Source organism: Camelina sativa, chromosome 8 (assembly GCF_000633955.1).
Source record: "Camelina sativa cultivar DH55 chromosome 8, Cs, whole genome shotgun sequence".
Taxonomy (NCBI): domain Eukaryota; kingdom Viridiplantae; phylum Streptophyta; class Magnoliopsida; order Brassicales; family Brassicaceae; genus Camelina; species Camelina sativa.
This window is the reverse complement of record NC_025692.1, coordinates 6,105,990-6,128,384: the sequence shown is the minus strand read 5'-3', so window position 1 is coordinate 6,128,384 and position 22,395 is coordinate 6,105,990. Positions and strand designations below refer to the sequence as shown.

General features: G+C 37.6%; 5 protein-coding genes across 9 annotated transcripts in view; 2 read left to right on the top strand and 3 right to left on the bottom strand.

Annotated features, from left to right (window-relative positions):
- Window positions 1-3,817, top strand: part of LOC104706424 (auxin response factor 7) — a 6,843-nt gene extending 3,026 nt beyond the window's left edge. For 2 of the 3 annotated variants that reach the window (XM_010422621.2, XM_010422618.2), the window contains 8 exons: window positions 43-127; window positions 207-297; window positions 380-544; window positions 644-839; window positions 930-1,068; window positions 1,148-3,114; window positions 3,191-3,381; window positions 3,474-3,817. In XM_010422621.2, coding sequence (XP_010420923.1) covers window positions 43-127; window positions 207-297; window positions 380-544; window positions 644-839; window positions 930-1,068; window positions 1,148-3,114; window positions 3,191-3,381; window positions 3,474-3,654 — 3,015 coding nt within the window. In that variant the 3' untranslated portion in view covers window positions 3,655-3,817. The remainder of the gene's footprint in view (window positions 1-42; window positions 128-206; window positions 298-379; window positions 545-643; window positions 840-929; window positions 1,069-1,147; window positions 3,115-3,190; window positions 3,382-3,473) is intronic. The other variant, XM_010422620.2, reaches the window with a different exon arrangement.
- On the bottom strand, window positions 3,912-5,734 carry LOC104706423 (20 kDa chaperonin, chloroplastic). Of its 2 annotated transcripts, none has more exons than XM_010422616.2 (6): window positions 5,672-5,734; window positions 5,235-5,410; window positions 4,740-4,919; window positions 4,484-4,639; window positions 4,316-4,393; window positions 3,912-4,202 (listed from the first exon to the last, which is right to left on the bottom strand). In XM_010422616.2, the coding sequence occupies exons 2-6, from the start codon at window positions 5,406-5,408 to the stop codon at window positions 4,029-4,031; spliced, it is 762 nt and encodes a 253-aa protein (XP_010420918.1). In that variant the 5' UTR covers window positions 5,409-5,410; window positions 5,672-5,734; the 3' UTR covers window positions 3,912-4,028. The 2 variants fall into 2 exon arrangements, with proteins under 2 accessions (XP_010420918.1, XP_010420919.1); XM_010422617.2 differs by having other exon boundaries at window positions 5,235-5,413; window positions 5,672-5,712.
- LOC104706422 (beta-galactosidase 7) lies at window positions 6,386-10,102 on the bottom strand. Its single transcript, XM_019229208.1, has 11 exons — window positions 9,906-10,102; window positions 9,541-9,816; window positions 9,348-9,440; window positions 8,807-9,145; window positions 8,629-8,716; window positions 8,418-8,536; window positions 7,991-8,337; window positions 7,672-7,885; window positions 7,356-7,583; window positions 7,057-7,268; window positions 6,386-6,952 (listed from the first exon to the last, which is right to left on the bottom strand). The coding sequence occupies exons 2-11, from the start codon at window positions 9,814-9,816 to the stop codon at window positions 6,562-6,564; spliced, it is 2,307 nt and encodes a 768-aa protein (XP_019084753.1). The 5' UTR covers window positions 9,906-10,102; the 3' UTR covers window positions 6,386-6,561.
- On the bottom strand, window positions 13,367-16,428 carry LOC104709254 (zinc finger BED domain-containing protein RICESLEEPER 2-like). Its single transcript, XM_010425899.1, has 4 exons — window positions 16,303-16,428; window positions 15,610-15,741; window positions 14,617-15,229; window positions 13,367-14,538 (listed from the first exon to the last, which is right to left on the bottom strand). The coding sequence occupies exons 1-4, from the start codon at window positions 16,426-16,428 to the stop codon at window positions 13,367-13,369; spliced, it is 2,043 nt and encodes a 680-aa protein (XP_010424201.1).
- LOC104706421 overlaps window positions 19,545-22,395 on the top strand; it is a 6,083-nt gene continuing 3,232 nt past the window's right edge. Inside the window, exons 1-3 of one of the 2 annotated variants that reach the window (XM_010422614.2) lie at window positions 19,545-19,826; window positions 21,654-22,132; window positions 22,218-22,391. In XM_010422614.2, the coding sequence (XP_010420916.1) occupies window positions 19,698-19,826; window positions 21,654-22,132; window positions 22,218-22,359 (750 nt within the window). In that variant the 5' untranslated portion in view covers window positions 19,545-19,697 and the 3' untranslated portion in view covers window positions 22,360-22,391. Of the gene's footprint in view, window positions 20,306-20,390; window positions 20,795-21,653; window positions 22,133-22,217; window positions 22,392-22,395 lie in introns of those variants that run through there. The other variant, XM_010422613.2, reaches the window with a different exon arrangement.

Genomic DNA, 22,395 nt, shown 5'->3' with positions numbered 1-22,395 from the left:
TTATTGCATTAGCTTCTTACATTGTTGGCAATATTCTGTTAGGATTTCTCCATGCAACCACCTTGTCAGGAGCTTGTTGCTAAGGATATTCACGACAGCACATGGACTTTCAGACATATTTATCGAGGTTTTTCCAACTTATTCAATCAATTTTGGCTTAAGTAAAACCTGTTCTTAGGTTTTTCCCATATGTTGATATTTATCAGGTCAACCAAAAAGGCACTTGCTAACTACAGGCTGGAGTGTGTTTGTCAGTACGAAAAGGCTCTTTGCTGGAGACTCTGTTCTTTTTATAAGGTATATATCAATCTCAATGTGCCAATGCTCTTTTGGTATTTATTTGTCGAAGATGCTAACTCCTTTTTCACTTTCAATTAAGAGATGGAAAGGCGCAACTTCTGTTGGGTATAAGACGTGCAAATAGACAACAGCCTGCGCTTTCTTCATCTGTAATATCAAGCGATAGCATGCACATCGGAGTTCTTGCTGCAGCAGCTCATGCTAATGCTAATAACAGTCCTTTCACCATTTTCTACAACCCAAGGTGGCGGATCTAAGTTTCCTTTTTGTCTCCATTAACCTTACTATATGCTTTGTTTCAAGGCAATTGCTGAGAGAAAAATCATAACCGAGATTTTTGCAGGGCTGCTCCCGCTGAGTTTGTGGTTCCTTTAGCCAAGTATACCAAAGCAATGTACGCTCAGGTTTCCCTCGGTATGCGGTTTAGGATGATATTTGAGACAGAAGAATGTGGAGTTCGTCGGTACATGGGTACAGTTACTGGTATCAGTGATCTTGATCCAGTGAGATGGAAAAACTCTCAGTGGCGGAATCTTCAGGTAGTTTCAAGTAAAACTCATGATGAATGCCTTTCTTGATACATTGCACCATTAAGTTTAGTTATTCCTTTGTTTTTGTGTCTGCTAAAGATTGGATGGGATGAGTCAGCTGCTGGTGATCGGCCCAGTCGAGTTTCAGTTTGGGACATTGAACCGGTTTTAACTCCTTTCTACATATGTCCTCCTCCATTTTTTCGACCTCGGTTTGGAGGGCAACCTGGAATGCCAGGTAAAATCTTTGTACCATTTTCATTTCGACGCAACACCTTTAAATCTCCTCAAGGACGGAAATCATGGTGCTCTTGCAGATGATGAGACTGACATGGAGTCTGCACTGAAGAGAGCAATGCCATGGCTTGATAATAGCTCAGAGATGAAAGACGCTTCAAGTACGATATTTCCTGGTCTGAGTTTAGTTCAGTGGATGAATATGCAGCAACAGAACGGCCAGTTACCATCTGCTGCTGCACAGCCAGGTTTCTTCCCGTCAATGCTATCGCCAAGCGCGGCACTGCACAACAATCTTGGTGGCACTGATGATCCGTCCAAGTTACTGAGCTTTCAGACGCCGCAAGGGGGGATTTCTTCATCAAATCTCCAATATAACAAACCGAACTCTCAAGCCCCAATGTCCCAGTTGCCTCAGCCACCAACTACGTTGTCCCAACAACAGCAGCTGCAACAATTGTTGCACTCCTCTTTGAACCATCAGCAACAACAATCGCAGTCTCAACAACAGCAACAACAACAATTACTGCAACAGCAACAACAATTGCAGTCTCAACATCACAGCAATAACAATCAATCGCAGTCTCAACAACAACAACAATTGCTGCAGCAGCAGCAGCAGCAACAACAACAACAACAACAATTGGTGCAGCAACAGCATCAACAACCGTTGCAGCAACAGATTCAGAGAACGCAGTCATTGCAATCTCACTCGCATCCACAGCAACAGCCACAACAGGTACAACAACATAAGTCGCAGCAACTTCAGCATCCTCAAAATCAGCATTACAATGGCCAACAAACAGCGCAACAGCATCAGGCGCAACAACATTTGCAACCACAGCTAGTTTCGGGATCAATGGCAAGCAGTGTCATCACGCCTCCGTCCAGCTCCCTTAATCAAAGCTTTCAACAGCAGCCTAAGCAGCTTCAACAAGCACACCACCATTTAGGTGCGAGCACTAGCCAGAGTAATGTAATTGAAACCACCAAGTCATCATCCAATCTGATGTCTGTACCGCCGCAAGAGACGCAGTTTCCACGACAAGTAGAACAGCAGCAGCCTTCTGGTCTCAAGGGGCAGAATCAGCAAACACTTTTGCAGCAGAAAGCTCACCAGGCACAGGCCCAACAGATATTCCAGCATAGTCTCTTGGAACAGCCGCATTTACAGTTTCAGCTGTTGCAGAGATTACAACAGCAACAGCAGCAGCAATTTCTTTCGCCGCAGTCTCAGTTACCACACCATCAATTGCAAAGCCAGCAGTTGCAACAGTTGCCTGCTCTCTCTCAAGGTCATCAGTTTCCGTCGTCCTGCACGAACAATGGCTTATCGACGTTGCAACCACCTCAAATGCTGGTGAACCGGCCTCAGGAAAAACAAAACCCACCTGTTGGAGGAGGGGTCAAAGCTTATTCAGGCATCACAGATGGAGGAGATGCACCTTCCTCTTCAACCTCGCCTTCTACCAACAACTGTCAGATTTCGTCTTCAGGCTTTCTCAACAGAAGCCAAAGCGGGCCAGCGATCTTAATGCCTGATCCAGCGATTGATATCTCTGGTAATCTTGTTCAGGATCTTTACAGCAAATCCGATATGAGGCTAAAACAAGAACTCGTGGGTCAGCAAAAGTCCAAAGCTAGTTTAACAGATCATCATCTTGAAGCATCTGCCTCTGGAACTTCTTACGGTTTAGATGGAGGCGACAACAACAGACAACAGAACTTCTTGGCTCCAACTTTTGGCCTTGACGGTGATTCCAGGAACAGCTTGCTCGGTGGACCTAATGTTGATAATGGCTTTGTTCCTGACACGTTGCTCTCGAGGGGATACGACTCCCAGAAAGATCTTCAAAACATGCTTTCAAACTATGGAGGAGTGACAAATGACATTGGTACAGAAATGTCTACTTCAGCTGTAAGAACTCAATCTTTTGGTGTCCCCAATGTGCCCGCCATTTCAAACGATCTAGCTGTCAACGATGCTGGAGTTCTTGGTGGTGGATTGTGGCCAGCTCAGACTCAGCGAATGCGAACTTATACAAAGGTCTTAACTCTGATCCCTGCATGTTGAAATTTGGAATATTTGTTCGGTTTGACAAATGTGGTAGATTATCCTACAGGTGCAAAAGCGAGGTTCAGTGGGGAGATCAATAGATGTCAACCGTTACAGAGGTTATGATGAGCTGAGGCATGATCTAGCCCGCATGTTTGGAATCGAAGGACAGCTTGAAGATCCGCAAACATCAGATTGGAAACTTGTTTATGTCGATCATGAAAACGACATCCTCCTCGTTGGCGATGATCCATGGGAGTAAGTAGAGAGCAATTACATTCACACATCAAACCGTTAGAGAAGTTCCATTCTATTTTTGATAACCTTTATTATAATCTTGATTTCTGCAGGGAATTTGTAAACTGTGTTCAGAGCATAAAGATCCTTTCTTCAGCTGAGGTTCAACAGATGAGCTTGGATGGGAACTTTGCGGGTGTACCGGTTACTAATCAAGCTTGTAGTGGCGGTGATAGTGGCAATGCTTGGAGAGGTCATTATGATGATAATTCAGCCACCTCGTTTAACCGATGAAGGCAGAAGATCCCTCACAGACAAAGATTCTTTTTTCTTCGTTTTGTAATATAACTTCTCTTTGATAGCAAGTCTCAAGTTTCCACTGGGCACTGTAGAGCATTTACATGTAAAATATTTTCCACTAAGTTTACAAGAAAGATTTCATTTGATGCGAGTCACAGTTTCTACCAAGTCAACTGATCATTGTAAACTGTTTGTAACTAAAATGCTAAGCGAGTCAACGGTTAAAGAAGGGAAAAACTTGAGATCAGCAATAATATCACAATCATCTTTTCCAACTCAAGTCTTTATTCCAAATTATGCTCATGCCGTTTACGAAAAAAATTTCCACAATTGGGATACAAGTTGCATGTTACAAAGACATAACATAACTAAGAAAGTATAGCCATCACATCTGAAGCTCTGAGGGCAATGTAGTTGGAACCATCTTTGCCCTTGAAGTCGTTACCAGCATACTTGGAGTAAAGAACTGTGCTTCCGGTCGATATTGGTAGTGGGGTAACGCTACCTTCCTCGTCTAGGGAACCCGGTCCAACTGCTATCACCTGCCACAAATTGAAGAGGAGAATGTATTATTATAACTGGAGTTTGAACTAAGAAATACATCAATCGACTAAGGAAGTCTCAGATTAGACATAATTATCACATGTGCACTTACCGTGCCGATAGAAGGCTTCTCTTTGGTGGTCTCGGTTAACAACAACCCTCCAGCTGTTTTCTCCTCTGCCTCAGCAACCTAAACTCATAAAGTTCAAAACAGAAGTTATAACTGTTCTTGCGGGCAGAAACAATATTAAGTTGGTGAAGGTAAGCACTTGAGACAAACCTTAATAAAGACTCGGTCATTCAAAGGTTTAAGATCTTTGATGTCATCTGTCTCAAGAATGCCAACAATATCATCTTCCTTGAGAATGAGATGCTTCACATCATTGAATTCGACCTCAGTTCCTGCGTATTTGGAGTAAATAATTTGTGCTCCAGTCTGATTCAGGAGAAAGAAGGAAGGCATTTCATATAAGTTTATCAGCAAACAACAAAGCAGACCAAAAAAAAAAAAAGGCTTGAAGGATAGGGAGGCTTACAGGGACAGTGATATCAATTTTGTTTTTCCCAATAGTTCTTCCTTCACCCACAGCAACGACTTCACCTCCTTGAGGTTTTGATTGAGCTGTGGATGGAAGTAAGATACCTCCTAGAGTCTTCTCCTCTGCCTCCTTGATCTTCACCAACAGACGATCCCCCAATGGCTTTATCGTAGTATACTGTAGATAACCAGAACGAAACAGAGAAATTAATACTCAAAACCAAACGAGAAGAAACATATCCAGATGTCCCACAAGTCACCATTAAGATACAAACCAAACTTGCAAAAGAAAAGCTAGAAGCATCTAAAGTACAGTTTCTTTCTACATGACCAGATATGATTGTATGACACACAAGACGAATGGCCAAAACAATCAAAATGAATTGGTTAGGCATACAAACATCAATATAAAATTTAGATGAGTTCCACATAGAAACAGCCCCAACTTACCAAACAACAATAAGAATCCACAAAAAGAAACGAGAGCAAGTACCTTAGGAGCAACAACAGAAGCAGCTCTGACAACAAAACGACGGAACTGGTTCTGCCTAAGGGTCCCTGGTTTCAAAGAAGAAAACTTGACACTTGAAGCTCTTAGACCTTCTAGCGAGGCTAAGCTCCTAGCTGACACAGTCACTGGTGAGGCTGTAAGTTGCGTAGCCGCCATTTCTGCTATCCATCCATCCAACAAACACACACATAAACTCTAAATTAGTAGGAAATGAGACATAGAAAACAGAAAATGAAGATTACTCCCAGATTCACAAAACTTTTCCGCAAAAAACCAACCACTACAGAGCAAACCCAATTACTTTATCCGCTTAAAGTTCGAACCTTTGAATTCAATTAACGTAGTAAACCTTTTCTATAATCCTAATAAGAGAGTGAAGAGCAAGAGTGGGTAAGTAAAGGAGAAGAGAGTGATGATACCTTGTTTGTTGAGGATAAGGAAAAAAAAAAAAAAGGTTGAGACTTTCGGAGGATAAAAACCCTAAAAATTGCAGTAGAGAGAGAGAGAGATAGACTAAAAAACACACATGACTCCACCCTTTTTATTTCAGCTAGCGTTTCTAGAACGCTCTACCGGGTGGGTTTTTTTAGTCTCTTATACCGGGTTCGGGTCGGGTCTTTTACCTAATCCTCTTGCCACACTTTCTGAATTTTCTAGATTAGTAAAATCATTTCGAGAATTATTAATAATAGATCAAAAACAACATCTTTTGAATTAGGAGAATATTTGCCTTTAGCTAAGAGGATCATTTTTCAAATAAATAATCGATCTCATTTGTTATCACCTAACTCATTAACATCAATATTTTTTTTCCCCAAAAATCTTTGGAATGAATTTTAAATAAGGGCAACATATAATAGACAAAAAAAACTTATTAGAATGCAAATGAGTTCTATGCTTAGGATACAAAGAAAAAGAAAAAAAAAAAAAATATATATATATATATATATATATATACAATTTTGATGGTAATATATAGTCTAATAGAATTTGTGTATAAATATACCGAAATATATATGGTCAATGTTAGTGTTAGAAAATGTGATAAGCGAATTCTTGTGAAGGATATGTATTGTAGTGTCGTTGTTTATTAAAAAAAGGTCATAGAAATAAACCCAGCTGAAGGGAAAATATTTATTTAAAAGAAAATTTTATTCAGATCATAATATTTATTTCCACAATCCTAAATCCATCTAAAAAACCTGATAGATTAAAAACAAGTACGACATTATTTAACGGATTGATCTAAAATTATTTTAAGAAAAATTATTGCAATGACTAGCTATCTAGCTAGAGCTAAGATCTAAATCTAGCACTCCAATTCCACGGCCAATATTTTAGGTGAATCTCCACAGTCCAAAGTAGAGCCAAACGTGTCGGAAGACACATCGATAGTGCAGTTGGCTTTCCCAACACACTTTTCAGCCACGGTCTTCACTGCATCCTTGTCTCCGTGGCACGTACCAACCGCAAATGACCCACAATGCCCCACCGGATTTCCAAAGCTCGCGAATTTAACGGCTGAAATTGGCCTGTCATGGCAGGACAACTCCACTTTGTTGTGTTCATGAGCCCTAGCACAAACCGTTCCGACCACGACTGTCTTGAAGTTCACCATGGACGGGTTACCACCCATTTCTTCGAATAGAGTGATTGTGTTGTGTCCGCTCGCGTTCAAGAACGATCGTGGAACATGGTACCTACAAGAGTTCGGTTTGATGAAAATAATTATTAATGAAAACGTTATTGATTATATAATAAGTCAAAACTTTTTTGATTAAAATAATAAAAGAACAGTTGTTACCTTCTTTGAGTTGGTTTGCCGCACATAAAAGCGCATTTGTCGCTACCATACTCCCCACGGTAGTCGCATTCATCTTTGCAACCATCGTCACTAGAGTTAAAGCTCGGCCAGTAACGTCCAATGCTCTGACCGTTGATCCAAGCCTCACCTTTCCCGAGACCATTAAAGTCCACAATCACTGGATTTTTACCACGAGGAGCCTTGAAATGTGCCTGGAGATGTAACAATTCATTGTAAGAGGAACCGTTCATTTTGCAGAATCAAATGAATTTTCATAGAAAGTTTTAATTAATACTGACCTTGTACCATGTCAGCATCCGACCAGTAGCAAGCTTTTGGTTTGCCCATTTGAGGTGACCAACGGATTTCGTGCTGAAAAGTTTGTTGTTGTATCCATTCATACCAATCTTGTAGTCCCATTGATGTTTTGATAGATCCTTCTCGATAGTTTCCTCTCCTTTGTATCCCACCAAGGACACAGGACCATTGATTCCAGTTGGGCTACTCGGAAAGAAAGGTCCATAATTCTAAAACATAAGAGACGACCACAATTTCAGTTGTCACAAGATATTTTGGACAAAAATTATCATAAAAAGCTATGGCTTCACATGTTACCTGTAGTCCAACGGAAACACTGAGAAGTGAAATGTGATTAGTTCCGTGAACGGGATTGATCTTCCTCTCAAATCTGTAATCGAATTTCCCGTTCTTTACGAACTCGTTACCGATGTATTTTCCATTGACGTAAGCATGAAGAACAGGGGCATTGCTGTGAACCCGTAGCGTCATGTTTCGGCTCCAGAGTGGATCTTTCTTGTCGAGATGAACCCTAATTAAAATCCCATATCAAAACCATATATAGTACACGAATCACTTAGAAATTAGAACAAGACAATCATTACAAGATATTGTTGGTCTAGGTATATAGATATACCTAGTCATGTACCAAAGATAGTCACTAGCATCATTTGTAACGTCTTTTTGGTCTACAAGACCTTTGGCAATGAGATCGCCGCTGCCTTTAAGAATGCTCTTCTGAGCGGACTCCGGTCTCCAGGTCCATTGCAGCATCTGTGGCTTACTAGAGTCATCGGTCATTATTGATGTTTGAGTGTTCACTTTTGCAGTGTTGTAAGCCTCTTTATCGCAGTCGGGAAGAACACTCACGGACCAAGCCGGTACGTGGTAGTCTTTCCCTTTGAAGTTGACTAAAGCATCCGCAGTTGCGTTCACATTACCGATGAAACAGCTGGATCCTTCCTTTGTTGTGTAAATCGTCGCCTTTTTAGAGATACAACAAACATGTTAACTACTGATAGCGTCAACTATGTAAAATATAAGGAAACAGAACCGGGTCTAACCTTGATGGAGTTGCCAAGATCGATTCTTGAAATATTGCCATAAGTCAGTGGTTTTTCCATGGATTTTAACACTGTGTGGAGCTGTTTCAAGTGACCCCATTTCGGCTGGTTCAAGTTACCTGAAAATATATATATAAGTCAACACCGTATTTTTCCAACATTTTGAAGCGATTTGTGTATCTATATAAGAAAAATGTGAAGTTGTATATACCGTATTCATCAAGGGGAGCATGGTAATCATATGAAGTGGTGATGTATGGACCTCCAGCGACTCTTCCAAAGTTAGTACCACCATGGTACTGTAATATGTCATATCAAAAAATCAATCAATAAAAAGTTAAAAGAGACTGGTTACCATTAATAATGAATACAAAGGAGCTGATTCTGACCATGTAATAGTTCTGGAAAGTTCCTCCAGTTTGGAAAAATCTAGCAACTGAAAAAGCAAGATCCTCAGCGGTTCTATAAGGATGTTTGCCTCCCCAATTTTTGAACCATCCGGTCCAATTCTCTGTCCACATCTTTGGGCTGCTCGGGTTGGTTGGTTCGTACTCGTCACAGTAGAATCCATTGCACGTCTCGATCATAGGCTTAGGAGCGTTGGGTTGTTGGCACATAAGCCATGGAACACCGATGTCTAGAGAGTTAGCCATATTGGCACACCAATCAATATAGGCCTTACCCTCTGCTCCATACGATGAGATCACGTTCCCATACTCGTTCTCAATCTACATTATAACCGAACAAGTTAAAAAAACCTGCTTTATATAGATAGAGGAAGAACATATATGAGCATCAAAAACGTTACGAAAAATATCCAGTTTATTTAAATTTAAAGCCTGATTCTGAGTCCAATGGGCTAGCCCATTAGCTAAAGGACCGTTAAACTCAGCCATAACATCATCATCTTTAGAAATTAAAAATGCATACCTGAGCTAGAATGATTGGACCACCTTGTGACGCAAAGAGCTTCTCGGCCTTCATCATCTCTACTATCTTTGTAGTAAAGTTTTGCATTTCATTCTGCATAAAAAGATATTCACGAAAACATTCATTATAAAAGAAAAAAAAATAAAAAATCCGAAAATACATAAGAGTTATCTAATTAAAGTTTGGGTTATACCATGAAACTAGGGTTAACCGTTCTAAATTCCATGTTGGGCATATTGTGCAGCCATACTGGAAAGCCTCCATAATTCCATTCTGCGCAAACATAAGGTCCAATGCGAAGAACGGAGTAGAGACCCGCGCTTTGGATGGTTTTGATGAATCGAACAATATCTAGATGCCCCGAGAAATCGTATTGTCTTTGTTTTGGTTCATGTACGTTCCAAAAAACGTACGTCTCTATTGCGTCTAAGCCACCGTCTTTGGCTTTGTTGATCAGATCAGGCCACATCTGCAACCAAAACCCACGAAGCATTAGACATGGATATACCCATTACTTGTGGATGAAGAAACATATTAAAAAAAAGTGAAAGTAGTTACATCAGCAGTGCTTCGTGGATAATGAATGGAGCCTGAAATTAGGATTCGGCGTTATCCATTAATGGTGATAGCTCGTTCATCGTGAGAGACAATGGTCGAGTTAGCCAAAGGGAATGATGAAGTGATGAGGATAAAGATCAATGATAAGAGACAAGAGAAGTACTGTTTCATTTTCATAGCCTAGTAGCTTACTGTTGGGTTTCTACGAGAGAAAATGTGCTTTCGAAGGGTTTTGGGTGAACTATATTTATAGTAGTTTGGATGGAACAGTAACCTAATACCTTTTTTTTAGATTAGTTTGTTTAATATTTCAATTAAATCGATTTTTAGGATTGACTAGATAAACAAATATATAAAACGTTTCTTTAAAAATTTATTCTATCATTTCAATTTTATTACTTATTCAAATCTCAGACATCATTTTCGGTACTTTGTTTTGGATAAAGCCGTTGGTATTAGTTTTTGATATTAAAAACTAATATTTGGTTTTCTGAACCTAAAAACAAAAATAGAATTCAAGGTTTTACATTGAATATTTATGCGAAAAATTGTCGAATAGAGCTGATGTGTTTTTTTTTTCGTGAACTAGATTTATATGTATAATTTACTTGAATGGAGCGGTGAAAATGATTAATGAGTTATCCAATATCTTAATTATATTCATTAGCTTCCTTAGCATGGACTAGGTTGTAGGAATAAAACAAAAACTTAAAACAAAATTATCTAATTATAGATTTTCAGGATTTGTAGAATTTATTAGCTAGTTATTTTCACTAATTGACTAGGTTTTTATTCATTTGGATAAGGGGATTGACTAGGTTAAAATCTTTTTAGATAATGTTTAACGAACGATTAGGGATAAGAAAAAAAAAAGATTTTTATTTTCTTGGATAAAGTTTGGACAAACAATGTTTGGAAAGTTATACTCTTGCCTCTTGGTTAAGACTTGAAGTTTAACTTCAAAAAATGAGGCAGAAAACAAATAGAGTTTGCAAGAAGTTACAAATATTTTTTCCTGATAAAATGTCTTACATATGAGAAAGTGAGAGTAACTCATTCACATATAAGTTATATAACACATGGTGATGAGAGTTACTTTAAAAATAAAATGTAACTCATTCACTTATAAGTAATATATAACCCATGGTGATGAGAATTACTTTGAAAGGATAAAAAGAAAAACTAATATTTTCTCAATTCCTCTTAATTAATTGCAAGCATATCACTTAATCAGTTAATCTCTATCATATTGAATTGAGAAAATTGAACAGTCTCATAAGGATTCTTGATGATAATAAGATGTAGAAAGTTACGGAACAAAAAAAATCCGTAACCCATAATAAACTGGAAAATGGTTTGATATTGATTAACCGGGAGAGAATTGTTGGTTTAGGATCCAAATTTTGGGTTAAACTCCGAAGGATATATATATATTTTTTTTTTCAATTTCTAATGTTATATAGAGCCTGGTTTTACTTAGAGGATTTTTAAAATACCGTACGTTGTTATATAAATTGTGTGAAGAAGATTCTAATACTTACCTAAATACCCAAGAAACTAAAATTGTGAGGCATTTTTTTTTCTGAATTGAACCGTGAGTCATTTTTACTAGAAGCTCAAACAAATGTTTCTTTCCCATCACACAAACGTTGTTGATGGACATCGTTTATGATTTTGACGTACGTTTTTGTAGACGGAGGCTTTTTTTTTATCTTTTGAAAGTTACGTTTTAAATGCATAAAAAATAGTTGAGAGAGTTTTATATATACTTACCAGATTGAAATTTGAAGAAGTTCTTTTTCGGTTAGATCCATTGCTTGATGTATAAACAAAAACAAACCTTACTTTTTTTGTAAAGAAATTGCTGTTTTTTAAAATCCTAAGATCCGTGATCATGTTTATGCATTTAATTTATATATTATTAAAACAACTAATTTTTATATATTTGTTTTATTTATTCTGCTAAAAATACACATATAGAGGGGGATTTTTAATGGGAAATTTATTAATACTGCCATTAGAAATGTCAAACGGACATGTCCACGTCCGAACGGACTGACCGTGACGGTTCCGTATTTTCAGTGATCCACCGTGGACAGGTCTGCCATGGGTGGCGGACGACGTATCACTGCCCATGCCCGCTCCGTCTAGCTTTGCAGACTAACGGGCATGCCCGCGGGCTTTGACATCTTGTAACGAGTCGTGGGTTCTTGTGGAGTTCTTCCGTTTCTTGTTTGGATCGCCGCTGTTAGAACTGTCGTCGAAAGTTTCAGAGATTGAAGCCATCTTCGTGTGACCTCAGTAGCAAAGAAGTAACTGAAACGGAGACTAAATTCAATTTTTGAAAGAAGCTGTTACTTTATGTATTATTTTTTTGTTCTTGCTTCTCTTGTAATGAAACCATAGTTAATACGTAAATGCTCTCTTATGAAAAGAAAAATATTATAAAATAACTCTCTGGTCTACCAGTTCGATTACGTAGAGATTGAAATCCAATAATTACGAACCAGATATGTCACATGTAGAATATGTAGTGCAGATCAATGATAAAGAAAAAATAGAGATTGATGTTTAAACTGGAATTGAAATCAAGAAAGTACTTAAACTGAAAAATTAAACCAAAGTATTAAACTGAAATGGAAAACTGAAAACAGAAATCTCAAGGTGAAGATGTCTCTTCAACCAAATCAAGCTTCATCATCAACAATTGACTGGAAAGAAGGTAATGTCTCATCTTCATCAAATTCTTCATCCACCGCTACATATGGCAAAGTAATAGAAGAAGGTCAAGGTAAATATATATCACTTAAAAGTTACACAATCAATACCAAATTATGAAAATTGTTTGCTTATCATTTTCATATGCTTCAAAACCTTTTAACCAACTGCGGCAACATATTAGTGCTTGAACATTTTTTGGGAGAAGACGGCTTCTGTACTTGTTCAAAACTCGAGTTCCAATACTAAACGAAGATTCAGATGCTACTGTTGTGATTGGTATACTAAGGAGGTTGCAAGCCATTGACGCCAGTTCTCCATACCGTTGAGAGTTATCTTTCCAATATTTTAAAATATCCAAACTCTCATACTCTATCATGTCTATCGGCGGATCATCTAGATATATTTCTAAAGAAGACTTTCCACTAGTAACAACAGTTTGTTTGCGGAAGTTAATAAAATCCTGAAAATGTATAAAACCATTTTAGTATCCAAACAAAAGAAATTAACAAGACATCAATTTTCAAACCACATCATAGCCTACGTAAACCACAAAAACTGAGAATTAGTTTACCTAAAAGTCTTGTTCAAAAAAAAAAAAAGTTTACGTAAAAGTCATAAACCACAAAAACTGAGAATTAGTCATAAACCACAAAAAGTCTACGTAATTAAAGTTTCAAATCGAAACTGAGAATTAGTTTTTATAGCCTAAGAGAGTGAGAATTTGAATACTTACATCATAGTTACCAAAACTCCCTTTTTCCTTCATTCTCATCAGTTTGATGATTAGTTTCACGTGTCTCTATAGAAGTTGATGTGAAAATGGACTTATTCTCATAAGATTCAAAAAGAGTAGCAAGCTTACCACACAAATGTTTAATCTTTATCTGAGCATAACCCTTGTCGTTCTTTTCAAAACAATAATTGACCAGTGTTAGCTTCAACCTTGGATCAAACACTGTTGTCATTGCAAAAACATCACTAACCTCTTCCCAATACTTATCAAACATTTCTCTCATTGGAACAATCATACTTCTGATGACTTCATCTTGATTCTGTGAATTCGATATCAACCCATTGTTGATATTCCAAACTTGCATGAAATACAAGTTTGAAGTTGGATATGTTGAACCTGAGATCATATTAGTGATTTCATCAAAAGGCTCCAAAAACTCACAAATTTGCTTCAATCGGTGCCATTCAGCTTCTGTAGGGTGAAACTTGTAGTTTCTCCCATCAATGACTTTGAGATTACCAAAGGCAGCTCGATACTTGAGAGCCCTATCAAGCATCTTGTATGTTGAATTCCATCTAGTTTTCACATCCATAATCAAGTCCGCTTTCAACTGTAGACCAACCACTTCAACACATTTTCCAAACAATATCTCACGTTTTTCAGAAGCTTGAACATATTTGATACTCTCTATGATCTTTTCCAATGTATCATCTATATCTTTCAGGCCAATCTGAACAATGATGTTGAGAATATGTGTTGTGCATCGCACATGAAAATAGTCTCCTCCACACAACAAATCATTCCGCAACATAAGCTGAGATTTCAGAATATCTTGTGTTGTGTCATTGTTAGTAGCATTGTCTAACGTGATGGACAACACTTTTTTCTCAATTCCCCAATCCTTACACTTCTCTAGAATCTCCATTGCTATGTGCATACCTGAATGTGGAGGCGGAGAAGCATAAAAAACAATTATCTTGCTGTTTAATTTCCAGTTCCTTTCAACATAATGTGCTGTTAGACACATGTAGCCCTCATGAGTGATTGCAGTCCACAAATCAGAAGTGAAGCTAATCCTCCCTGGAAAGTGAGCTAATACTCTCTTTAAATTCTCTGCCTCATTCTCATAGAACTTGTAAACGTCTGCTGCAGCTGTGTTCCGGCTTATAAACTTCACATCTGCATTCAAATACTTTCAAACTGATCTAACTCTCTCATATTCAACATAGGCAAATGGGAGATCATGTTGAATGATACACTTAGCTACCATTTCGCGAAAAACCATATGATCTATCTTCCTAACTTGTAACTTTGCTTCAGAATTGAGCATCACCTTACTAATATCAGCATTACTAAGCCGAACCTTACAAGTTTCCATATGACGATTGTAAGAATGTGTACCGTTCTTGTGTGAATTGTAGGCGTAATCCCTCTTGCAGTGATTGCATTCAGCTCTGTCTTGAAGTTTTCCATTAATAGTCTTCTTAAACACTGTAAAATGCTCCCAACAATTTGTATACTGCTTTCTCTTTGTCGGTTCTGTTGATGTTGCTTTCCCTTTTCCTTTATCTCCTACGACATTATCATGTAGATCATCATCATCATCAATATCAATTGCAGCTCTTTTTCCAGATTTAGAGGATTGATCTCCATCAAACTTATTCTGCTTTTTCTTCTTCGGTTGTGTTGATGTTGTCTTTCCTTTCTCCTGTTCAACATCTTCGTCATCAATATGAATTGGTGCTCTCTTACGAGAATTAGATGGCTCTGCTCCATCAAACATGCATTGTTCTTCTTCAGCGTTTGCAGCATCAATTACTCTTTGAGACTCTAAGTCTATTGATCTCACATCATAAGAGTCATGTGAGTCCTTTTAAAAAAATACAACGGTTAATCAAACAGTTAAAGACTTGAATCTCAGATCACAAGAGTGTAAAAGATAGAGGTTTTGATAAGTAGACAAAAAAGAACGAGTTTAAATCAATATATAACTTACCATTACGATTCACAATTCAGAGCTCTAAGACTTTGAGGACTGGAGTCGTATGTCACGAGACTCTCATGAGATCATATATGTGGATATTCTTAGGTCAATCTTTTCTAATTATGCTAAACTATTTAGGGTTTTCAGCTTTTATACAAACTCTAAACGACTAAATCTTCTAATATCTAATTGGTATTTACTAATAATTACTAAATGTTTTTATTAACTTTCAAAGCTTCTAGATGTGTTCGCAGGGTTTGGTTTACCTTGTTGGAAACCTTGCTGTACTCCGCGTTGGCCTGCAGCTGCAGATGTGGCATTCTCACGAGGTACAACAAGTGGAAGTTCTGAAGGTTTCGTAGAGCTCCCGTAACAAGTGCAGAGGCACACCATAGTTCCTAAACAGACAATAAGAATATTAGTAAGTCCAAGAACAAAGAGTCTTCTACCAAGTCTGTTGGAGTAGAGATGTACAAGGATAGTGTTCTTTGGAGCCAAAGAAGTCAATAATTAGCAATATAATGGAAGACACACATTTGGATGCACACAAGATAATTGATGATTCGGAACCAGTTTGCAGTCCCTCAAAGATCGACTCGTATGAAGACCTTTCCTTGGGATTTAGCTCCAGAATTCTTCATCTAAGTTATTGGAAATTGAGTAAGATTTGCAATGGAGGTGATTTCAGGCCAATCAGATGTGCGTGTAAAGAGTTATACCTGTTTGAGTGAATGTATATCCAGCCAGAGTGAAGACTGGAGCCACATGACAAAAGGATCGACCATTTGGTCGATCGTGTGATCGATCAGCTCATCCGCAGACTTGAGCGGACTTCAGACTTCAATAATCGACCATTTGGATCAGAGAGCAAACAGTAGCACTAAAAATCTATTACACCAGTCTTCTTGAATCTCAAACAGAAACATACATTACAATGAAAAACAACATAAGCAACTTACTAAGTGAATCTCCATAAGCTCGAACCAAGTTTGCTCATTCAGCCTCTCGAATTCTGCTTCTCTAAGTGATCCCAAGAGGACGAATTTGACCAAATGCCAGAGACTGAGCATAAGAACCAAACACATATTGAGAAGGAGCACTAAACTGATCTTTGAGCTTGAATGCTTGATAAATAAACCGTAGCTGGATAAAACTAGCCTCTACTGCTGAAAGCATGATAAATTACAGCCACAGTCACTATAAAACTAAATAATGTGAATGTTCTTAGTCGTACCAATCTGATGCTTCACTCTCTTGTTAACATGACTCACTATCTCAAGAACTTGACAGATGAAATAAACACCACTAAGTCTGAGACTTAAGTTCACAATTTCTATACCTCTTGCTAGTATAATTTGAAATCATCTGACCATAAAAATCAGTTGTAAATCTCTAATTGCTTTTTACTTTTAGAAATTGAGATGGCATGGTAAGATGATTTACAACTGATTTTTATGGCCAATCTCAAATCACCCGATGTAAATCTGTGGTTGTGGGAGAAGAAGACAAAGAACGAAAGAAGAAGAAGAATAGAGGATGAAGACGAAGAACAAAAGATGAAGAATGTTTCATCGGGTAATCCGCAGACCCGCAATCCGCGACGGGCATGACCGCTATGCCCGCAAAAAATTGGGCTTCAATGACTAAGCCCATACCCGCTCCGTTATGCTTCTTATTGGGCTATGCCCGCGGGCATTGGCCCGTTTGACATCTCTAACTGTCATGAACAGTGGTAATCTTTATCGCCAATGCCACTTTCATTATTTTCTTCTCTCAAATGCCATAGGACCAACTTTAATCTATTGAAAATAACAAAAATATCCTTTATTTTCTTTCCTTTTGTTTTCTCTCTCAGATCTCTCATCTTTCTCTCGATCTCTCATCTTTTTCTTTCTCTCTCTTTTCTTCTCCCCTCTTCCTTTCTTCAACAACAAATAAATCACCACATCAGAGAAATCTAGGAACTTGATTGTAATAGTGGAGACCAAACCAGTGAAGAAGCGTTTACGAATCGAGGCTTGATTTCTCATCTCTCTCATCTTCAATACTCATCTTCTTCCATCTCTCTATGGAAACCTCCATATCTTTTTTTGAGTTTCTTTTGTTTGTTTCCTTCTCTCTGTAACTTTAATGGACAAGATCTGATATCTGACCTATTTTTTTCGGTGGACCAGATCCAATATACCAGATTTGATGGACCAGATCTGGGGGACTAAATATGTCCATTTCTTTTTTAAAAACTTGTTGTTCACTCAATTTTCACAAGTCTTATTGTCTATCATGCAGTTCTTCAAACCAATCGGTGGACAACACTGATATATCCTCCCAGATGGACAAGACTGATGAATTCCTCGATAGACAACACTGATGAACCCTCTGATGGAAAAGATTGATTAACTTCCTGGTGGACAACACTGATGAACTCCCCGAAGACAATAATTGATTTTGATGAACTCCCCGATAGACAAGAGTGATGAATTCCCCGAGGCAATAATCGGTAGACAACACTAATGAACCTCCTGATGGACAACACTGATGAACTCCCTGAGGACAACAATCGAAGGACAACACTAATGAACTCTCTGGTGAACAACATTAATGAATTCCCATATGACAACAGTCGATAGACAATAATGATGAACTTATCAATGGACAAAATTGAGTTACATCAATTTGTATCTTTCTCTTTTGTTATGTTTTGATTTAGATTTTAAGGATAAAATCATATTTTTATCAATGTCATAAAACAAAAATGGCAATTTCAGAAAGAAAAATTAGAAAGTGGCATTTGTCATGAGTTTAGTTTTTAAGTGACATTTTTAATAAAATTCCCATTTTTAATTAGTAGGGGAATAGGACCATGCATATATAAAAAAAAAAAACTCACTGTGGCAAAGTAAAACAGAGAACCGAGTCAGCAAATAATAGTGGAGGGGTACAAAATGAAGCTGTTGATGAATGACACGTTCCCACATCTCATGAAAGTGCTAAACGAATCCTCTTTAATTTAGAGCCCTGTGGGATCCATTGTCGATCGATCTCGACGTTTTGTGTTTTTTTTTGGTTTCTATTTTTTAAAGGTAGATTGGTTGTCTCTGTGTGGACCACTCTTTCATTGGCACCTCATCTTCATATTCGTTTTTGTTTAATATCTCTCTCTTACATTATTTATGTCAGTATTTTTTATTTATAATATTTCTTACAAAAATAAATCTTTCAAATCTATTCAACCATCAATGCTTAGAAAAAAAAAAAAAAAACCATCAATGCTTAGGGTTTATGTCAATTAATAAGCTTATACATATAACACCACTGAAATTTGTTTTATTGAATATATAACAAAGAAAACATGCATGTGTTGCTGTAATGTACAAGTTTGGGCAATTACAGATGGGTTGCGTTTGGTTTAGACATTACTGCTCACAAAACGTTAATATATTTTTGTGTTTGTGGCTGGATATGATTGTGATTGCATGCAATTGAAACTAATGTTATAGCGTTGTAAGAATTTCGAAACCAAAAGCTATCCTCTCTCTTAGCGTTTAATTGTGGGATAAGTTGTAGGAGGGACCCTTATTTATATGTCATTTCATCTTAGAAGTAAACATAAGCTTATAGATTAATTATGATGATGTAGTGTGAAGAGATCTATATATTTTCTTGCCTCAATGAGTCATGACTAAAAATATATTAAGTGCCCATTTATTTTAAACTAGAATATAATGTACTTACAATTTAACACCGTGTCACCCATATTATTTGTATCAAGAAGTTCCACATTATAGTTGCGTCAACGTTTTGATATAGCCTTAGTATTTTGACTATCTTCAGAACGATAATTGATGACTTACTCATGTACTTATAACATATTAAATTTAAATAGAATATAATACACTGATTAGACAAGATTTATAAGTTTTCAATCCGCTGTTAGTATATCTCTTATTGTTTTTCTATGATTATAATAACCTGGTGAGATATTCAATTTGCTCAAACTTTATAGACGTTCCATGTAAAAAAAAAAAACCTAATTAGCTTCACACGCTTCGTGGCTTGTTACGTCATTAGATAGTATATGGTAGTTTTGTTTTGAAGATAAACAGCAAGGATTTGATTCGCGAAATAAGAACAGTTCACGTGAGTTATTGTAAATATTGCAATAAATAAAAGCTAGTGTAAAGTTTCTCAACCCTCCCACCAACTCCACCATAAATAACACATCTCTCCCCCATCTCTTATTTGTGGAGGTTTCACAAACACCACCAAGCTTCTCCCTTCTCTCCTCTTATGCTTCTTCTTTTTGTTTTTGTTTTTTTTGGTTTAATCTGATCATACCCTTCTCTCTCTCAAGATCATGCTTACCAAAAGAACCCATCCAATGATCGGAAAGATATCGGAGCTCCTCGTCGGTGTCAACCGGTCAGCGGCTGCTCCTTTCTTTGACGTCTTGATGACGAGCCCTAGAAGCCCACTCGATTTCAAGATTCTCCCTCAGATATCTCAAAGAAACAGCTCAAAGAGATTCTACGATGACAGTCTTGGTGGCTCCGTTGGTCTAGGGATAGTAGCCGCCCTCGAGAACTCAAACACTCGTCTAATCACGAGCGTTTGTAGATCGGAACCGAACCAATCGGGCCGGTCTGATCCGGTTCATTTCATGAACCATGGAGCAAGCACGGACGACGGAGAAGACGAGGAAATGTTCATAATGGACGAGGAGGATTACACGTTGGTGACATGCCACCATGGGCCAAGTGGATCTTGTAGTACAAGGGTTTATGACAAAGATGGGTTTGAGTGCTTCTCGAGTAAGATCAAGGAAGATCGTCGTGAACGAATTTTCTTGGTCGATGTCGGTATGGAATCTCCAGAGAACTCGCCGGAGTTTCAGGGTTTGGGTTTCCTCAATTCATGTTACTTGTGCAGGAAGAAACTTCATGGTCAAGACATATTTATTTACAGGTATAATTTGGGAGCATATATAAAGTATTTTTCATATTACGATCATATTATTGATTGACTAATCCTTTTTTTTTGGGTTATGCAGAGGGGAAAAAGCCTTTTGCAGCACAGAGTGTCGATCGAGTCATATAGCAAATGATGAAAGGAAAGAGAGATGTAGATCGAACTTCTCAACCTCTCCTTACACCGCCGGCCAAATTTTCACCACCGGAGTCCTAGTGACTTAGTCGGAAGTTCTTCTACTGAGTTTTTTACTTATATATATACATATATGGGGGGATCAGGGGTAAATAAAATAATTAGGCATAAAATAATTGGCAAGAGAAATAAATTAGCATATGACATGTATGTCCATATTATATATAATATATGGTGGTAACGAGACAACTTGGAGAAATTTTGATGAGGGGGGAAATGAAATGTAGAGAGAGCTAATTCTTGATCGTTAAACATGGCGAGAAATGGAACAATGCTCTTGTTTTTTTTTTTTTATGGTTCTTGTTTTGTTTTGAGTATTTTTGTGATAATTAACATATATGAAAATGATTTTGAAGTTTTCTAAAATATGGTTTTTCCTTTTTCTTGTGTCCGATTCTTTTAAAAATGGATGTTTTGAAAGGTGAATATAAGTAGACTGCTCCAATCCAACCATCATATCAAATAATTGAAGCGAATATTAGCAAACAACAAAATAGAGCGGTGAAAATTGAATTAAAAAATTCGAATAATATACGTAATAAAGTTTAAGCATAACTCTGATGTATAATTGTGTATATAAAAAAAAGAAAAGCATAAAAATGGTTGTTGCCGTGTTGGTTTATGTGTGGTTTTACTCATATCAATCAACTTGTGAAAGATACGAAATACTAAAAGAAAATAAATAAAAAATAAAAGTGACCCATACGGAAGAAGCCAGCACTGAGAATAAGCCCAAAAGAGGGACATCATTGCTGAGTGGTAAGGGCCTACCACAAAAGTCTTAATTTATTATTGGTTATTATATAACAGGAAGAAGAAGAAGACAAAACCTAATTTCTTTGTGGTCCTTTCACTAAAATTGACTTGCATGCATCAATTTTAATATATCTTTGTTCGTATCCGAATCGAGTCTCCTACCCAATACTCAAGCTTTTGGGTCCATTAATATGTTAAGTCTTTTATAGTTTTCTTTTGCTTGTGTTTAAACTATACAGTTTTGACTTTTGATGTTTAAGATATATTGGGAATATGAAATTTTGAGATCATAGAAGACATCGTAGCTAGCTGCATGTGATATAAATTAGAAATTACCGTTAGACTATATCCTCAAATAGAAAAAATGNGCCCTAGAAGCCCACTCGATTTCAAGATTCTCCCTCAGATATCTCAAAGAAACAGCTCAAAGAGATTCTACGATGACAGTCTTGGTGGCTCCGTTGGTCTAGGGATAGTAGCCGCCCTCGAGAACTCAAACACTCGTCTAATCACGAGCGTTTGTAGATCGGAACCGAACCAATCGGGCCGGTCTGATCCGGTTCATTTCATGAACCATGGAGCAAGCACGGACGACGGAGAAGACGAGGAAATGTTCATAATGGACGAGGAGGATTACACGTTGGTGACATGCCACCATGGGCCAAGTGGATCTTGTAGTACAAGGGTTTATGACAAAGATGGGTTTGAGTGCTTCTCGAGTAAGATCAAGGAAGATCGTCGTGAACGAATTTTCTTGGTCGATGTCGGTATGGAATCTCCAGAGAACTCGCCGGAGTTTCAGGGTTTGGGTTTCCTCAATTCATGTTACTTGTGCAGGAAGAAACTTCATGGTCAAGACATATTTATTTACAGGTATAATTTGGGAGCATATATAAAGTATTTTTCATATTACGATCATATTATTGATTGACTAATCCTTTTTTTTTGGGTTATGCAGAGGGGAAAAAGCCTTTTGCAGCACAGAGTGTCGATCGAGTCATATAGCAAATGATGAAAGGAAAGAGAGATGTAGATCGAACTTCTCAACCTCTCCTTACACCGCCGGCCAAATTTTCACCACCGGAGTCCTAGTGACTTAGTCGGAAGTTCTTCTACTGAGTTTTTTACTTATATAT

Bases quoted from the DNA above. Each gene is read 5' to 3' on its own strand.
- LOC104706423 (XM_010422616.2), bottom strand. From the start codon at position 5,408: ATGGCGGCTACGCAACTTACAGCCTCACCAGTGACTGTGTCAGCTAGG. The intron at 4,640-4,739 runs GTAAGCCTCCCT...CTCCTGAATCAG, and splicing joins AAATTGATATCACTGTCCCT to ACTGGAGCACAAATTATTTA. The intron at 4,394-4,483 runs GTTTGTCTCAAG...TTATGAGTTTAG, and splicing joins ATGACCGAGTCTTTATTAAG to GTTGCTGAGGCAGAGGAGAA.
- LOC104709254 (XM_010425899.1), bottom strand. From the start codon at position 16,428: ATGTGTTTGGTTCTTATGCTCAGTCTCTGGCATTTGGTCAAATTCGTC. The intron at 15,742-16,302 runs GTAAGTTGCTTA...TTGTCTGTTTAG, and splicing joins AGCTTATGGAGATTCACTTA to GAACTATGGTGTGCCTCTGC. The intron at 14,539-14,616 runs GTATCATTCAAC...ATTTGAATGCAG, and splicing joins TCGCGAAATGGTAGCTAAGT to ATGTGAAGTTTATAAGCCGG.
- LOC104706422 (XM_019229208.1), bottom strand. From the start codon at position 9,816: ATGTGGCCTGATCTGATCAACAAAGCCAAAGACGGTGGCTTAGACGCA. The intron at 8,717-8,806 runs GTCAGAATCAGC...GACATATTACAG, and splicing joins CTTTCCAGAACTATTACATG to TACCATGGTGGTACTAACTT. The intron at 7,584-7,671 runs GTAACATGTGAA...CTTATGTTTTAG, and splicing joins GTGTTTCCGTTGGACTACAG to AATTATGGACCTTTCTTTCC.